At 39.9% G+C, this 18,959-nt stretch overlaps 1 protein-coding gene across 1 annotated transcript in view; it reads left to right on the plus strand.

Annotated features, from left to right (window-relative positions):
* Positions 1–18,959, plus strand: part of RNF17 (ring finger protein 17) — a gene marked incomplete at both ends in the record, with an annotated part of 152,520 nt that overhangs the window by 30,532 nt on the left and 103,029 nt on the right. The window contains 3 exons of the mRNA XM_081083577.1: positions 9,235–9,406; positions 15,756–15,832; positions 16,107–16,181. Coding sequence (XP_080939703.1) covers positions 9,235–9,406; positions 15,756–15,832; positions 16,107–16,181 — 324 coding nt within the window. The remainder of the gene's footprint in view (positions 1–9,234; positions 9,407–15,755; positions 15,833–16,106; positions 16,182–18,959) is intronic.

Genomic DNA, 18,959 nt, shown 5'->3' on the forward strand with positions numbered 1-18,959 from the left:
TTTTATTATTTTTATTCACATCCCCCACCTCCTCCCCTTTGGCAGCCATCAGCTTATTCTCTATATCTATGAGTCTCTTTTGTTTTGATTATTCATTTAGGGATTTTTTAGATTCTACATATAAGTGATGTCATATGGTATTTATCATCCTCTAACTTACTTCACTTAGCATAATACCTTTAGTTCTATCCATGTTGTCACAAATGCCAAGATTTCATTCTTTTTCTGACTGAATAATATTTAATTTGTACACAAATTTTTATTTATTCATCTATCAATCGATGCCTAGGTTGTTTTCATATCTTGGCTATCACTAGTAATGCTGCAGTGAGCATGGTGCATATATCTTTTCAAATTAAGTGTTTTTGTTTTCTTTGGATAAATACTCAAAAGTAGAATTGTTGGATCATATGACAGTTCTATATATTTTTAAATTTATCTTTATTGTTGAAAGTATTACAGATCCCCCTTTTTTTCCCATTGTCCCCCTCCCCCTTTTCCCATCCCTCCCCTAGGCCTTCACCACACTATTGTCTGTGTTCATGGGCTATGCATAGATGCATATAAGTTCTTCGGTTAATCTCTCCCCACCCACCACCCACCCCCACTTTCCCTCTGAGATTCGCCAGTCTGTTCTACGCTTCTATATCTCTGGATCTATTTTGTTAATCAGTTTTATTTTGTTCACTAGATTTCATGTATGAGTGAGATCATGTGATATTTGATAACTCTATTTTTAATTTTTTAAAAATATATTTTATTGATTTTTTACAGAGAGGAAGGGAGATTGTTAGAAACATCGATGAGAGAGAAACATCGATCAGCTGCCTCCTGCACACCTCCTACTGGGGATGTGCCTGCAACCAAGGTACATGCCCTTGACCGGAGTCGAACATGGGACCTTTCAGTCCACAGGCCGACACTCTATCCACTGAGCCAAACCAGTCAGGGCTCTATTTTTAATTTTTGAGGAATCTCCATACTGTTTTCCACAGTGAGTGGGTGCACTAATTTACAAGCCTACTAACAGTGTACAAGAGCTCCTTTTTCTCCACATCCTTACCAACACTTGTTGTTTATTGATTTTTTTTTAATATAGCCATTCTGACAGGCATGAGGTGATAATCTCATTGTGCTTTTAATTTGCATTTCACTGATGATTAGTGATGTTGAGCATTTTTTCATATGTCTGTTGGCCATCTGTATATCTTCGTGGGAGAAATATCTATTCTGGTCCTCTGTCCAGTTTTTAATTGAAATGTTTGTCTTTTTGGTGTTAAGTTGTATGAGTGCCCTTTTTTAAAAATATGTTTTTATTGACTTTAAAGAAAAGAAAGGAGAGGGAGAGAGAGAGATAGAAACATCAATGATGAGAGAGAATAATTGATCAGTGGTCTCTTGCTTGCCCCCTCCTGGGGCTCGAACCCAAAACCCCGGGCATGTGCCCCAACTGGGAATGTACCTGTGACCTCCTGCTTCAGAGGTCAATGCTCAACCACTGAGCCATACCAGCCAGGCTGAGTGCCCATATTTGAGTGGGATTATTTATTTTGTTGTTGGATTGTAGGAGTTCTTTATATATTATTGATACTAATCTTTTATCAGATATATCATTTTCAGATATTTTTTCCCTTCTTACAGGTTACCTTTTTACTCTCTTGATCACATTGTTTGATCCACAAAAGTTACTGATAAAGTCCAATTAGTTTTTCTTTTGTTGCCTATGCTTTTGTTGTCATATGCAAGAAATCATTGCCAGATCTAATATGTAAAGCTTTTCCCCTATGTTTTCTTCTAAGAGTATTGTAGTGTTAGTTCTTACATTTAGGTCTTTGATTCATTTTGAGTTAATCTTTGCATGTGACATGAGGAAAGGGTCCAACTTCATTTTTTTCCATGTGGATATTCAGTTTTCCCGGCATCATTTATTGAAAAGATGGTCTTTTCTCTATTGAATAGTCTTGGCACACTTGTCAAAACTCAGTTGACCATATAGGTGAAGGATTATTTCTGTACTCTTTATTGTATTCCATTGGTCTGTCTCTCCTTATTCTAGTAAAGACACTGTTTTGATTCTGTAGCTTTGTACAAAGTTTTGAAATCAGGATGTGTGAGCCCTCCAACTTTGTTCTTTTTTCAAGATTATTTTGACAATTTGGGGTTCTTTGAGGTTCCATGTGACTATTAAGATGGGTTTTTCTATTCTAGATTAAATATCACTGAGATTTTTATAGGAATTGTATTGAATTATAGGATGCTTTGGGTGGTGTTGACAAAATTCAGTCTTTCATTCCATTAACATAGGATGTTTCTCGTTTTATTTTTGTCTTTATTTCAGCAGTGTTGTATTGTTTACAAGTATACAGGTATGTTGACTCCTTATTAGTTAAATAAGTATATTCTTCTTTTTTATTCTATTTTAAAGGAATCATTTTCTTTTTTTTAAAATCCTCAGCTAAAGATATGTTGATTGATTTTTAGAGAGAGAGGAAGGGAGAGAGAGAATGTGGGAGAGATGTGAGAAACATCGATTGGCTGCCTTCCATACACATCCTGACCGGGAATTGAACCTGCAACCTTTGGTGTATGGGACGATGGGCAGGAATCATTTCCTTAATTTCCTTTTCACATTGTGAATAGAAAAAAAAGCATCTGATTTGTTTGTTGATTTTTATCCTACATCTTTGCTGAATTCCTCTATTAGCCCTACTAGTATTTTTATGGCATCTTTAGTGTTTTCTCCATATAAGATTATGTCATCTGCAAAAAGATAATTTTACTTCTTTTCCAATTTGGGTGCCTTTATTTCTTTTTGTTGCCTAATTTCTGTGGTTAGAACTTACAATCATATATTAAAGAACAGTGGCAAAAGCATGTATCCTAATCTTGTTCCTCATCTTAGAAGAAAAGTTGTCATCTTATTTCTCTTATCTTAGTTTATATTTAACTGTGGAGTCTTTATTATGTTGATGTAGTTTTTCTCAATTCCTAGTTTATTAAATATTTTTATATCATGAAAGTGTGTTGAAATATGTCACATCCTTTTTCTACATCATTTGAGAGGATTATGGGGTGGGGCGGGGGGAGGAGTTCCATTAATGTTATACATAATATTAATTGATTTTTGTTTATTGAACCATCATCGCATTCCAGGAATAAATCCCTTTTGGTTATGACGTGTTACCCTTTTAACATGCTGCTGAGTTCATTGCTAGAATATAGCTTGAGGGTTCTGTAGTTTTCTTTTTTGTATTGTCTTCATTCAGCTTTAATAAATGCTAGACTCATAGAATGAGTTAGGAAGTATTTCTGCTCCTTCAGTTTTAGTGGTTTGAGGAGGATTGGTATTTTTCATTAAATATTTGGTAAAATTCACCAGTGAAAGCCAGTTTAGTCCAGGGCTTTTCTTTATTGGGAGGTATTTGATTGCCAATTCAATCTTCTTGTTATTGGTCTGTTCAGATTTTCTGTTTCTTTCAGATTCAGTCTTAGTAAATGGTGTGCTTCTAAGAATTTGTTCATTTCATCTAGGTCAGTGGTCGGCAAACCGCTGCTTGCGAGCCACGTGCGGCTCTTTGGAAGCCCCTTGAATGTGGCTCCTCCACAAAATACCACATGTGGGCGCACACGTACAGTGCGGTTGAAACTTTGTGGCCCATGCGCAGAAGTTTTTTTTCGGCCTGGGCGAGTCTATTTTGAAGAAGTGGCATTAGAATTGGGGGGTGTTGTTCGGTGGGGCGACGGGGAGATGCTGCATAGGCGGGCCGCGGGATACCCACGCAGGGGTGGTACATTGTTTTGAGGTACGTTCGCTGAGGTCCACCCCTTCCAACTCTCCCATCCACACTCGTCTATCTGAAACAAGTATACAAGACGAGTGTGGATGGGAGAGTTGGAAGGGGTGGACCTCAGCGAACGTACCTCAATCAGATTGAGGACGTTTTTAGCAAAGGCCAGCTTAGGAGTACCCTAATTAAGTTAATAACAATGTACCTACCTATATAGTTTAAGTTTAAAAAATTTGGCTCTCAAAAGAAATTTCTATCGTTGTACTGTTGATATTTGGCTCTGTTGACTAATGAGTTTGCCGACCGCTTATCTAGGTTATCCAATTTTTTGGTATACAGTTATTCATAGTATTCTCTCTAATCCTCTTCATTTCTGTAAAATTGGTAATTGTGTGCACATTTTTTTCTGATTTTAGTAATTTGACTCTTCTCTTTTTTTCTTAATGTACCTACAGAGTTGTCAATTTTTTTTAAAAAATTTAACTTTTGGTTTCATTGATTTTTCCCCCCCAATTCTCTATTTCTTTATCTCTACTCTAATCTTTATTAGTCCTTCCTTCTGCTAGCTTTGGAATTCATTTGTTCTTTTTCTGTTTCCTAAGGTGTAAAGCTAGGTTATTGGTTTGCCATCTCTTTTTAAATATATTTACAGTATATATTTTCCCTTTAGTTCTGCTTTTAGTGCATCCCATAAATTTTTATATTTTGGGTTTTTTTTGTTTTCACTTATCTCATTTTATACTCTCTGTTGGGTACAGTGTTCTCTATATATCTGTTAGGTCTAATTGGTTTGTAATGTTGTTTAAATAGTCTATATCGCCGAAACCGGTTTGGCTCAGTGGATAGAGCGTCGGCCTGCGGACTCAGGGGTCCCAGGTTCGATTCCGGTCAGGGGCATGTACCTGGGTTGCGGGCATATCCCCAGTGGGAGATGTGCAGGAGGCAGCTGATCGATGTTTCTCTCTCATCGATGTTTCTAACTCTCTATCTCTCTCCCTTCCTCTCTGTAAAAAATCAATAAAATATATTTTAAAAAAATAAATAAATAGTCTATATCCTTATTGATATTCTGTATGGTTTTTCTTTCTATTATTGGAAGTAGAATATTGAAGTCTCACCCATGATTGTAGAGCTCTCTATTTCTTCCTTTAATTCTGTCTCTTTTTTTCCCCCATATACTTTGGAGCTCTTATATTTGGTGCATACATGTGTTATAATTGTTATATCTTCCTGGTGAATTGACTCTTTTGACAGTATAATAAACATTTTCTTTGTTTCTTCTAACAATTTTTTACCTAAAGTCTCTTTTGCCTGATATCAGTATAGCCACCCTAGCTTACCTTTATTTGCTATATTTGTGGAATATCTTTTTTTTTCCTTTCACTTTTAATTATGTATGTCTTTTTAAAAAATCTTTCAATGATGTTTATTTCAGTGAAGTTTCAACAAAATTTGAAATGTCACATCTTTTAAAAAAAGATTTTGGTGTATTCACTCTGCTGGTGTTGTAAGCATATTCTTAGCATAGCTGTTGGGTAAATCCAGCATTGATTATAGCCCATGTATTTACCTTTACCTGAGATGTTTCTTTTTTGTATGGCTTCAAGTTATTATTTAGCCTCCTTTAATTTTAACCTGAAAGCTTTCTTTAACATTTCTCATACAACAGGTATATTGGTAATGACTGCTGTTAGTTTTTGTTTACCTGGGAATATTTTAATTACTCCCTCAATTTTTAAAGTATAACTTTGCCAGCTATAGAATTCTCAGTTGGCAGTTTTTTCCTTTCAACACTCTTAGTATGTCATCCCACTGCAAGAGTCCATGGCCAGCGTGGCTTTCACGGGTTCAAAGGCTTGGAGGAAGAGCTGACGCACAAATGATACACAAGACGAAATATTATTTTTAACTAGGGGCCCGGTGCACGAAATTCGTGCAGTGGGTGTGTGGGGGGGGGGGAGGGAGAGTGTCCCTCAGCCCAGCCTGCCCCCTCTCACATACTGGGAGCCCTCAGGCGTTGACCCCCATCACCCTCCGATCGCCTGATTGGCCCCTTGCCCAGGCCTGACGCCTCTGCCAGAGGTGTCAGGCTTGGACAGGGGACCCCCATCTCCCCCCGATCACTGGCTCTGGCCCCCGCCCAGGCCTGAGGCCTCTGGCCCAGGAATCATGCCTGGGCAGGGGACCCCCATCTCCCTCTGATCGCTTGCTCCACCCCCCGCCCAAGCCTGACGCCTCTGACCCAGGCTTCAGGCCTGGGCAAGGGGACCATCATATCCCCCCAATCCCCGGCTCCGCCCCCCACCCAGGCCTGATGCCTCGGCCAGAGGAGTTGACCCTCATCACTCTCCAATCACCAATCACCGGATCGGCCCCTTGACCAGGCCTGAGGCCTCCAGCAGAGGTGTCAGGCCTGGGCAGGGGACCCCCAGCTCCCCGCGGTTGCAGGCTCCGCCCCTGCCCAGGCCTAACGCCTCTGGCCTAGGCGTCCGGCCCAGGCAGCGGGGACCTGCAGTGGCAGCGGGGGGCGCCGCGATCATGGGCTTCGCTTTAGGCCCAGGCAAGGGACCCCTAGCTCCTGGGACTGCCAGCTTCGACCGTGCCCAGCTCCCATCGCTGGCTCCACCCCTACTTCCTGCTATCACTGGCCAGGGCGGCAAAGGCGCCTGATTCTCTGATCATGGCTAGGGGGCAGGGCAAAGGTGGCCCCAGGGCCGCCTTTGCCCTGCCCCCCAGCTCTTAGCTACCCCCTGGGTTTCAGATCACTGTCAGTGGCAAGGGGCTTCTTCCTGCTTTCCCTTTTGCCTCCCTGCATTGTGCCTACATATGCAAATTAGCCGCCATCTTGTTGGCAGTTAACTGCCAATCTTAGTTGGCAGTTAATTTGCATATAGCCCTGATTAGCCAGTGAAAATGGTATCGCCGTACGCCAATTACCATTTTTCTCTTTTATTAGTGTAGATACGGGGGGGGGGGGGAGAACTCAACCATAGCAGTCAAGTTCTCTCCTGTTGCTCTGTTCCCAGCTGCTTTTATTTGCTAGAATACACAATTACCTTTAGGAATGCAAACAGACATATCAATGGTAATGTTTAGTAAACAGTAAGATTGTCAGGTTTTGGGGGAGTTTGCTTTAGGCCATTGAGTCAGCAGCAGGTAATAAAATGTAGATATTCACCCTGTGAATATCAAAAGGAGTCCTGGTCAGCCTTCTGCCAGACTCCTCACATTTATATCAATTACTGTTGATCTTGGTCTCTAGCATCCCACTGTCTTCTGACTTCCAAGGTTTCTACTTAGAAATCAGCTGATGATCTTAGTGAGGATCTCTTGTACAGGACAATTTGCATTTCTATGGCTGCTGTCAAGATTCTCTATTTGTCTTACAGCAGTTGAATTACATTGTGTCTCAGTGTGGGGTCTTCTGGGTTTATTCTGCTTAAATTTCTTTGAATTCTTGAATTTCTAAATTCATGTATTTTATCTAATTTTGGAAGCTTTTAAGCAATTATTTCTTTAAATAATCTCTCTGTACCCATTTCTCTTTTCTCCTTTTGGGACTTCCATAACGTATATGTTGGTAATCTTGAAAGGTGTCCCTGAAGGTCCCTTAGACTCTGTTTACTTCTCTTCATTCATTTTTCTTTCTGCTTCTCAAACTTGATAATTTCAGTTGCTTTATCTTCATATTTACTGATTCTTATTCCTGGTTAAATCTGCAGTTGAACTCTTGTAGTCAATTTTTCATTTCAATTATTGTAATTTTAAGTGCCAGATTTTATGTTTGGTTCCTCTTTGTAATTTCTATCTCTATTGATATTCACATTTTGATCCTTCATTGTTTTCCTGATTACCTTTGCATGCCTGTGGTTTTCTTTTGAAAATTTGGCACAGTCACCTCTCCCAATTATTGCAAACTGGCTCTTTGCTGGGCCTGCCGTTCATTGAGTACCCTTGGGATTAGCATGAGATGATGGTTTATGAAAGTCTCAGGTATTTTCTGAGAACTCTTGCCTGGGTCTGAGTGTGACTTTTTATTATCCTTCTGCATACATAGCTGCTTTTTAAAAAAAATCTTTATTGTTGAAAGTACTACATATTGTCCCGCTTTTCCCCCCACATGGTTGCTTTTAAATGTCTAAATTTCCCAAGGAGTCAACTTCTCTGAACCTCAGATAGTCTATTGTATCTCTTTTCCTGTAATCTCTTGCCCAGGCATCTACAGCTATAGTCATCCTGCAGGGGGCCCACTGCTTCTCATTGCCCGAGCTCCAAGTTAGGTGAAACAGACTAGTTCTTCTGGTAGTCCCCAGACATATTAGAAAATTGCAAATAAAGTCTGCTTTGCTCCCTCTGGTTTGAGGGAAGGAATTGCAAACTATACTTCTGCCTTCAGACCAAAAGCATAGCTGAAGAGGGGGCTAGACAAGGACAAGTAAAAACACCATGACATGTCCTACTGTTTTGAGTGACTTTTTGTTAATTGGGCATTTGCTTTGTTGCTGTATACCTTTATTGGTTTTCCAGAATTCCTGTAAATTTATTTTACTAATTTTTGCATGCTTTTTGACATCTCTGTTGGGGAACGAGGGCTTAAAGTTTCCTAATCTGCCACTTTGCTGACATCACTACATAGGCATGAATTTTTAGGAACCATACTAAACTTGTTAAATGACAATTTTTCCCCTAAAGACATCAATTTCAAATACTATATATAAAATTACTAAAGGTTTTTGTAATGCCTCTTTACCTTCAGAATCTATATTACATTCTTGTTACTCTTCAGTGTGGCAAGCTATCCTTTTCTGAGGCCAGATTTGGTTTTGAGAAAATAATCAAAATACATTTGTTTGATGAATAAAATGAATAAGTTAAACACTACAGTTCTTGGTACAAAAATTTTAATTGCCATAATAAGGTAGTTCTACCATAGGCCCAGAAAATTTTTTGACTGAGGTACAAGTAACGAAATAATAAATAGATAACCTTACTAAGTGATTACTTTGAAGAGTATAGTTAATTGATACCTCAGTTATGGTTTGGTGAAACCTATTTTAAAATATTGTATGTGTCTACTGAAGGAAATTTTAAATTGTGCATGTAGATCCTACTGAGAAATGAATATAAATGTGTCTTTGCACTGGCACCAGTGACTACAAGATAGCGAGGATTTCTATTTTAAGGGGAATCATGAGTCTGTCTTAACCTTGTAATTCTGTGACAGCTGTATTTGCCATATAACTATAACCTACAAAATTTACTTTTTCTCTAGTTATACATACATAGCTTTCAACTGTAATACATTTCAGTTCAATTTAATGCCTTATTTAACCATGTTAAGTTCATAAATTAGTAAAATTACTCTATAATACTATTTAGTTACTATAACTCACGTTCATATAAATGTTTGTGAATTGTGCAAGTAACTTTGGGATCTTACACGAAGGAAAAAGAACTTGTGTGAAGAAGTAGCAAGAAAAACAAATGATTATTTATCAAACGTAATAATGGCTAAAACCTGCATTGAAGAGAGAAAAAATGATTTGAATGCAGCTATGAAGATAGCAAGAGAGTTAAAGTCAGCACCTTCTCTAAGGACTTATTGTGACCTGAATCAGGTAATTTTAATAGTTCATGATGTGAATTTTTTTTATTTTATTCTTCAATTACAGTTTATATTCAGTATTTTGTATTAGCTTTACATGCACAGCATAGTGATTAGATGATCATATATTTTACAAAGTGGTCCCCTGATATTTCAAGTATTCATCTGACACTGTTAATAGTTATTACAATATTATTAACTATATTCCCTATGCTGTACTTTACATCACCATGACTATTTTGTAACTACCAATTTCCACTTCTTAAATCCTTCACCATTTTCACCCAGTACCCCAACTCACATCTCCTCTGGCAGTCATCAGTCAATTCTCTGTATCTTTGAGTCTCTATATTTTATTTTTTTCTTTTGATTTCATATATAAGTGACATCATATGGTACTTATATTTCTCGGATTGACTGACTTCACTTAGTATTATACCCTTTAGGTTCATCCACGCTATCACAGATGGTAAGATCTCATTCTTTTTTATGGCTGAGTAATATTTGATTGATGAATAAATTAAGTTAAACACACTACAATTTTTGGTACAAAAATTTTAATTGCCATAATAAGGTAGTTCCGCCATAGGCCTCTGGCAATCATCCTCTATCGAATATTCTATAGCTTTTTATACTTCACTTAACATAATACCCTCTAGATCCATCTAGATCAGCCGTGGGCAAACTACGGCCTGCGGGCCGGATCCGGCCCATTTGAAATGAATAAAACTAAAAAAAAAAAAAAAAAGACCGTACCCTTTTATGTAATGATGTTTACTTTGAATTTATATTAGTTCACACAAACACTCCATCCATGCTTTTGTTCTGGCCCTCCGGTCCAGTTTAAGAACCATTGTGGCCCTCGAGTCAAAAAGTTTGCCCACCCCTGATCTAGACTGTCACAAATCATAAGATTTTATTCTTTCTTACAGCTGAGTAATATTCTATTGTATATGTGTATGGCAGCTTTTTTTATCTACTCATCTATTGTTGAGCACTTAGGTTGCTTCCATATTTTGGCTATCCTAGCTAATAATAGACAAACATGGTAATTAACTGTAGCTCTGACACACTTCCCATTGACTAATCAGGGCGATATGCAAATTAACTGCCAACCAAGATGGTGGCCGGCAGCCAGGCAGCTGAAGCGAACAGGAGGCTTGCTTGCTCCAGTGAAGGAGGAAGCCAAGGTTCCCCGCCTGCCATTGCTGGGCTCTCAGCTTGCACTGTAAGCAGCTATGTTGCAATTATAGAAGTTAAACAAAACCCAGAAACCTGCTTTCGGCCAGCCAGGCTTCAGCCAGCAGGACCGCAACAGTGTTTCAATTATAGAACAAACCCAGATCCCTGCTTTCAGCAGCCGAGGTCTCAGAGCTGCAGCCGGGCCTCAGAGCTAAAGCCAGCTCTCAGCTCCAGTGACAGCCATAGAAGGTAAATAAATCCCAGAATTAAAAAGAAAAAAGATAAAAAGGAGAAGTTGGGAGCTTCAGTTGCCTGCCAGCCTGAAAACGGCCCTCAGCCCCTCACCCAGACTGGCCAGGCACCCCAGTGGGGACCCCCGCCCTGAAGCAACAAGATGGTGGCTAATTTGCATACTGAAGGCAGGCGACAGCGGGCAAGGCTGTCCATGGTCCGGGACCCGGATCTGTGACCTGGCGGGCGGGGGACAGTGCTTGAGGCTGTCCGCAGGACCAAGACACAGATCTGTGACCATGCCAGGAGGGGGGCAGTGCTTGAGGCTGTCCGCAGTCCCGGGACCCGGATCCGTGACCCTTCCTGGCGGGGCAGCAGCTCGCACAGGGGCAGATCGGCCGGGGTTGGGCAGGGCTTCCACCCAGCCCAGTCACTCTGTGCAGGTGAGCAGCGCAGAGAGCCTCTGGACAGGGGAGGCAGGCCGGCGGAGGGCAGCCTGTACTCCCCACATGGCGGTGGTGACAGCTGTGAACACGCCAAGCGGAGCCTGCAGGCTGAGCTGAAGTAGCGCCTGCAGGCCATCAGCGCCCAGGAGTGGCTGCTTAAGATCCGCCTCCTGGCCCAGAAGGTGCAGGATCGCAGGGACAGCCACCGTGGCTGGCCAGACTGACGTCCTCCTGGCCGCACCACGGGGGTTTGCGGATCTGCAAAGCCAGAGGCCTCCGGTGTGCACATCCCCGCCTGGCATGCGAACATCCCCCAGCACACTGTCACCCTCCCGCGCCTGCAACAGTTGCAAACCAAGGCGTGCACAAGTTCCCCCCGCCTCTCCACCGCACTTCCATCAACCCAGCATGCCTAACACCCCCACAGGATGTGCACACATCCCCTCTGATGCGCTCACGTCCTTTGGAGAGTGTCTGGGTGTTCTGGGTGCTGAGGGTGGGCGCCTGTGAGATGACAGTGAGAGGGCGGAGTGGTGATGCCCTGTTCCCACAGAGGCCAGTGCAGCTACGAGATCATCTCTAGGGGGTTAATGCAGGTGCTGAGGCAGGAACAGGTGCAGATAGACACACCTGGTGGGCGCAGGTGGCCCTCACTGAGGTGCCTTCGGTCAGCGTTCAAGATCAAGAACCCAGAAGTGGAGAGGAATTCCGTCCTCTCAGTGAAACAGTGGGATAGTCGGGGCGACTGTAGAGGAGGAATGTGCACTTTGGGTGCCAGCACCTATGAGCGAAGGCTGCCCTGACTGAGCCTCGCTTGCTTGGGGCCTAGCGCACTCCTGCCAGGCAGCGGGTGACAGGACGTGCTTTTCCAAATTAATGAGAGAAAACGTCGATTCTCCTGCTGCCCATGAAGGTGGAAAGTGAAGTGGGGAGACATGTGGGGAGTGAGCGAGGTTCCCTGTCTGGGGGTTCCAAATCTGCTGTTGGTTCCTTTCACTGCTGACTAGAGATATACAAGGTGTCCCCCCAAAATGTATACACACTTTGAATACCTACTAATTCCAATGGTTTTAACACATTGTTTGCAGGTAGTTTTTATCGCACGCTAACAGGTGGCGCGGGCCATTTTTGCTAATTTTTTGCGCAAATGGCAACGTTCAGTAAAATTACAATAACTTTAGTTTATGTATTTATACGTTACCCGCATTCTACTGCTAGTCTATAAAAACATATTAATACGTGTCCCGCGCTCTATTACACTGGTAGAATGTATAAATACGTAAAATGTATAAATACGTTTCCCGCATACAATGTGTTAAGCATAAGAAAGAAACAACAATGGAGCTGTTATCTGTTAAAAGTGTGGGCACAAACAGGTAGTTGGACATTCCCTGAGGGGTCTCAGATTGGAGAGGGTCAAGGCCAGACTGAGGGGCCCTTCCCCCGCCCCCCAAGCCCCAGTGCACGAATTTCATGCACCGGGCTACTAGTTATAAATAACACTGCAGTGAACATAGGGATGCACATATTCTTTCAAATTAGTGTTTTGTGTTTCTTTAGATATATACCCAGAAGTGGGATTGCTGCGTCATAAGGTAGCTTGATTTTTAATTTTTTGAGGAATCTCCATACTGTTTACATAGTGGCTGCACCAGTCTGCATTCCCACCAGGAACAGTGCATGAGGGTTCCCTTTTTTCACATCCTCACCAACACTTGTTTGTTGATTTATGGATGATAGTCATTCTGACAGGTATGAAGTAATACCTCATTGTGGTTTTAATTTGCATTTCTCTGATGATTAGTGATGTTGAGCATTTTTTCATATATCTGTTGGCCATCTGCATGTCCTCTTTGAAGAAGTGTCTATTCAGGATCTCTACCCATTTTTTAATTGGATTGTTTGATGTTTTTTGGTGTTGGGTTGTATGAGTCCTTTATAGATTTTGGATATTAACGTCTTTTCAGATGTGTCATTGGCGAGTATGTTCTCCCATTCAGTAGGCTGTCTTTTGGTTTTGTTGACGGTATTCTTTGCTGTGCACTTTTTTTTTTTAGTTTGATGTAGTTTCATTTGTTTTTTCTTTTGTTTCCCTTGCTCAAAGAGATATATCAGAAAAATATTGCTAAGAGAAATGTCAGAGATTTTACTGCCTGTGTTTCTTTTTAGGAGTTTTATGACTCCAGAGTCTTATATTTATTTAAGTCTTTCATCCATTTTGAGTTTATTCTTATATATGTTGTTAAAAGTGGTCTAGTTTAATTTTTTCATGTGCTTGTCCAATTTTCTCAACACTGTTTATTGAATAGAGACTGTCTTTATCCCATTGTATGTTCTTGCCTCCTTTGTCAAATATTAATTGACCATATAGGTGTGGGTTTATTTTTGAGTTCTCTGTTCTGTTCCATTGATCTGTGTGTCTGTTTTTATGCCAGTATCATACTGTTTTGATTCTAGAGCCTGGTAGTATAGTTTCAAATATCAGGTAGCATGATACCTCTGACTTTGTTGTTCTTTCCCAAGATTGCTGTGATTTGGTGTGAATTATTTCTGAGGTAGCTTATTTTACATGTTTTCAAATATAATATTTAAGAATTAACAATCTGTATTTCAGATTATCTTAATTAGCATTGGCATCAATTTAGAATTATTCATTTTTGAGTTCTAAAATAAACATTAATAAATTTGTTTAGCCTTTTATTTTTATCAATTAGGTAAATCATATAGTAAGGTTTTATAACATACAGCGTGAGAACAAGTAGGATGACATTGAGTTGAATGTTGATGTTTCTAGGATATTTGAATAAACAATCATGACAAATAAGGGTACCAAACTAAATAACAATTCTTTTTACATTCAATATATTTATCACTGTCAACTCTTAACTTAAAAATTTAATTCAAGATTCCATTCTGGTTTTTTCCTTCCCCTCTTGCCTCCCCAGATGTGCAGATGAAGAAACAAGATGCCTCAGCTATGTCCTGTTATCTAATCATGTGCCCAGGTGATAGAGTTGGGCAAAAATGTAGAAACGTGTTTCTTATGAGATCATGGGGCAAGAATAGAATTAACCATCAATCCTCTTTGCTAATTTCTCCCTTTCTCCCTTAGGGAAAAGATCATACTCTATTTTTGAATCCTTAGGGCCTCATTTCCCATAGATGATCAGATGTTTGGATTGAACTGAGGTATAAAATAGTAGCCATTGGTTTCTGCCTCAAAAGTCTCTAACCTTAAATGAAAGATTTTACCACTGTCTTAGTAGGCCAGGCCTCCTTCCAATTGTAGTTCTAAAACAATAATAGTTATTTCCTGTGTATTACATGTGAGTCATTAGGAAGTTAAAAAAAAAAAGTGGTAAGATTTGGTCGTTACTCTCGTTAGCCTCATTAGGAAGATGAAAAAAAGAGAGAGAAACACTTGATAACAACAATGCAGATGCAAAATGAATCTGGTCAGAATTTTCTCTGGCCATGTAGCTATATCTCATTTGTTAACCAGTGTCTTTTGTTGTTATTATCTGTTAATAAATATCTCCAAAAGTTTTAAATTTCTTTTAGGGGAAAAAGTCATAAACACTTATTTGCATTCCTTCCTTCAAATCCTTAAAATCAAATCTTGAACACATTAATTAGTGAAATACCTAAAGGATATACCTTTTCTTCTAAAATCTTACTCAGCTTCAACAATATTAAAAGAAAATTTACATATGAGTGGTACGTCTCCTTTTTTATTTATTTTTTATTGATTAAGGTATTGCATATGTGTCCTCCCATTGCACCCCAACCCCCCCCCCCCGCTCATGCCCTCACCCCCTGGTGTCTGTGTCCATTGGTTATGCTTATGTGCATGCATACAAGTCCTTTGGTTGATCTCTCCCCCTTACCCCCACCCTCCCCTACCTTCAGAAACTAGAAACACCAATCAGAAAGCACATATGCACCCCTATGTTCATAGCAGCACAATTCACCATAGCTAAGATTTGGAAACAGCCTAAGTGCCCATCAGCAGATGAGTGGATTAAAAACTGTGGTACATCTACACAATGTAAAACTACGCTGCTGTAAAAAGGAAGGATCTCCTACCATTTGCAACAGCATGGATGGAGCTGGAGAGCATTATGCTAAGCAAAATAAGGCAGTCAGAGAAAGATAAATATCACATGATCTCACTCATTTATGGATTATAATGAACAACATAAACTGATAAACAAAAACAGATCTCTTTTTTTAATCTTTATTGTTGAAAGTATTACATAACTTCCCCTTCTACCCCCATTGACCTCTTTATGCCTGCTCCCACCCCCCTACCCTGATGCCCTCACCATCCCATTGTCTGTGTCCTCAGGTTATGCATATATGCATACAAGTTCACTGGTTGATCTCTTCCCACCCATCCTCCCCTGCCTTCCCTCTGAGGTTTGACAGTCTGTTCCATGCTTCTATGTTTCTGGGTCTATTTTTGTCTAATGAACAAAATAGACGCTTTTATTTTTATTCTAGATTATTCGCGCCTTGAAGTTAACCTTTGAGAATGAATTGCCACAAGTTAGTGCTCTAAAACTAAGGAAATCTCCGAGGTAAGTAAGTTATAATTTAGGAGAACCTAACAAGTATAAAAACATATTAGAGCCTAGATTTATTAAAATAGCAAGCAATTATAAATTGAAAATTTGGGTCACAAATGTTTTCCAACTTAGCAAGCAAGTAAAAATAAGTGTAATTTATGATAAGTAAGAAAGTTATTTAAATGTTCTGTCATTAAGAATTTTTTATGTCAGCAACTGATTTTTGTTTAGAGAAAGTAATAAATGTGTTTTAGGATATTTACTTACATGCTAGTATTTATTGTAGGTTGAATATGAGTTGCAGTGAGATCATCTCTGTGTTCAACAGTATGATAAAGATTGACTTTGAGGACTCAACAAAGTAAGTATTTATAAGAATGACAACATACTATTAATAACAGCCTAAGAGACAGGAAAATTGATGCTTACTATAATATATATGACTCAAAAGTTGAAAAATAATAAAGGGCAGAATAGCTTCAATCAGTTATATTCTACATAAAATATTTAAGAGTAAAGAGATCTAGGAGGGATCAGTATTCATTGGTATGTGTGCCAAAGTTATTTCTAGAGATTCATTTGTTCAGCCAACATTGAACATTAATTTTATGCTAGGCATAACCTTAGATGTTGAGATATATGTCAGAAAAGTTACAATAAGTAGAGGATGACACATGTGAACAACAAAGTGCATAATTGTTATGATGGTAATATATGCAAAATTTAATGAAGAAGCAAAGGAAGAAAGTGGTCAGTTCTGGGGATAACAAGGGACCTGGAAAAAGGAGATTTTATTTGCCCTTATCCATGACAAATGAGTAGCAGTGGATCTTAGCAGAAAGACATGTGTGCAGTGAAATAACATACAACATTCAGGGAACTGCATTTGGCAGAGGGAACATAGAGGCTAAATTCTAAAAATTTTGTATGCTGTACAGAGGTGTTTGAATTTCATTTTCTAGACCCATGCTGTCCATTGTAGTAGCCATTAACCACATGTGGCCATTTACATATAAGCATAAATTCATTAAAACTGAATAAACTGAGAAATTCAGTTCCTTAGTTACTATACACATTTCAAGTCTCAGTAGCCACATTGGACAGCACAACACATTTTCATGATCACAGAAAGTTCTGTTGGATAACACAGCTATAGACAAACCACAAAAAGATACTCAGCCTGAAAGTAAAATAATTAGGTTACATTTTTAAACATTAATTCTGTGGTCATACAGAGTATTATTTGGAAGAGTATGAGGCTGGAGGCTGAAGGATCAGTTGGACTATTTTATCAATATCAGCAAATGATGAGAAATCAAAAGTAGGTAATAACACTGGAGAGTGATAGATATAACAAATGCTAAGTAGGGAAAATTGATAAAACTTTGTAATTGAGTGTGAGAAGTAAGGAAGAGGGAAGCATCCTGGGTGATTTACAGGTCTGGCTTTGGTGATTAAGTTGATGGATTGTGGTGTTACTCACCAAGACTGGGAATGCAAGGAGAAAAGTTGGGAGATAGAAGAGTTGTTGAGTAAGTGCTGTTTACCAGGTATTAGGGAAAAATGTCCAGATGGCCGTTGGTTAAATGTGCTGAACCTTTAAGATGTGGTCTTGGACTTGATTCAGGGTTTAGGAGTAGTCAGAATATACTGGTAGATGACTTATAAACACCAAAAGAAAAGAAGTTCATTCACTTGTAGGTGGTGTGTCTTGAGGGAAATCATCCCCCAAGGAGCATCACATTTATTGCTGTAGGGAACTAAGCAGAGTGCAGCCCATGGTCTTGTAAGCCCAGGAATAGATGTGAGCCATTCCACACTAAGCCAGAGGAACTCAGAGACATCAAGTTCACAAAACTGAAATAGAGTCAGAATGCCAATGTATCAATTTAATGCTGGCATTCTTCTCCAATATCCAGATAGACACAAGAAGCCAAATTGTCAGAAGTTGCTTTGCTTGCAGTCTTGTTTGGAATAAAGGGAATAAGATTAATTAAATGGCCTAACAGCATTAGGCCTAGATAACTCTTTGTCACCACAGGGAAGAGCTTCCCAGAGAACTTTGGCTCAAGTCATCCTCCTCGATAGGGAGCCCTGCTCCATATTTGCTTCTGTGACTTTACTTTTGTGCTTCCATAGATAATCACTTTTTCAGTCATGTCTTTTATAGACATTTTCATAACTTAAATATGGTTACTATCAAATATTTTAAATATCAAAAGTTATTCTGTCTCTTAAAGAGTTTGTTTATCTTGTCTTGATTTTAAATTTAACTCAATAGTCTTTTAAAAATTTTCCTAGTTTTTAGGGAAGTTTCACTATAAACCCTGCATCTACTGATTACAAGTGGTAATTAAACAATGGGTTGCCCAGTGAAAGCAGGTATTGAAGTAGGTCAAGGACAGTAACCTGGAAAAGGAGGAAATTTTAGGACATACAAAGAGTAACCTGAAAAACAAACAAACAAAACAACATGAAAACTGAAAAGGAGCAGGCAGAGGCTGAAAGACAAAACAAGAGAAGAGTGTTCTAGAAGTCAAAGGAGGGGTTTACGTATGAGACTGGAGTTGGTTAATTATTGAATGTCTTAGTAAGGTCAGATAAAAGTTACTATAAAAAGAAATGTTTGGATTGCAAAGCTGTGCACGTATATGCATCCTCAGCAGGTGCTTGGACCTTTATTCCACATGTACTTATTTTATGTGGGTTAAATGCACACCCATTGTTGAAAGAGACAGATAAGATTTATCATTACTGAATCCATCTGGCTTTGTTGGTTCTTATTTCTAAAACTAGTGGCCCAGTGCATGAAATTCGTGCATGTTGGGGGGTTTGTCCCTAAGCTCGGCCTGCACCCTCTCCAATCTGGGACCCCTCGGGGGATGTCCGACTGCCAGTTTAGGGGGATCGGATTTAAACCGGCAGTCGGACATCCCTCTAGCAATCTGGGACTGCTGGCTCCTAACCACTCACCTGCCTGCCTGCCTGATTGCCCCTAACCACTCTGCCTGCCAGCCTGATTGCCCACAGGTGCCCTCCCCTGCCAACCTAATTGCTCCAACTGCCCTCCCCTGCTGACCTGCTCGCCCCCAACTGCCCCCCCTGCTGGCCTGCTTGCCCCCATCTGCCCCCCCTGCCA

This window comes from Myotis nattereri (genome assembly GCF_964212035.1).
Source record: "Myotis nattereri genome assembly, chromosome: 2".
Lineage (NCBI taxonomy): Eukaryota > Metazoa > Chordata > Mammalia > Chiroptera > Vespertilionidae > Myotis > Myotis nattereri.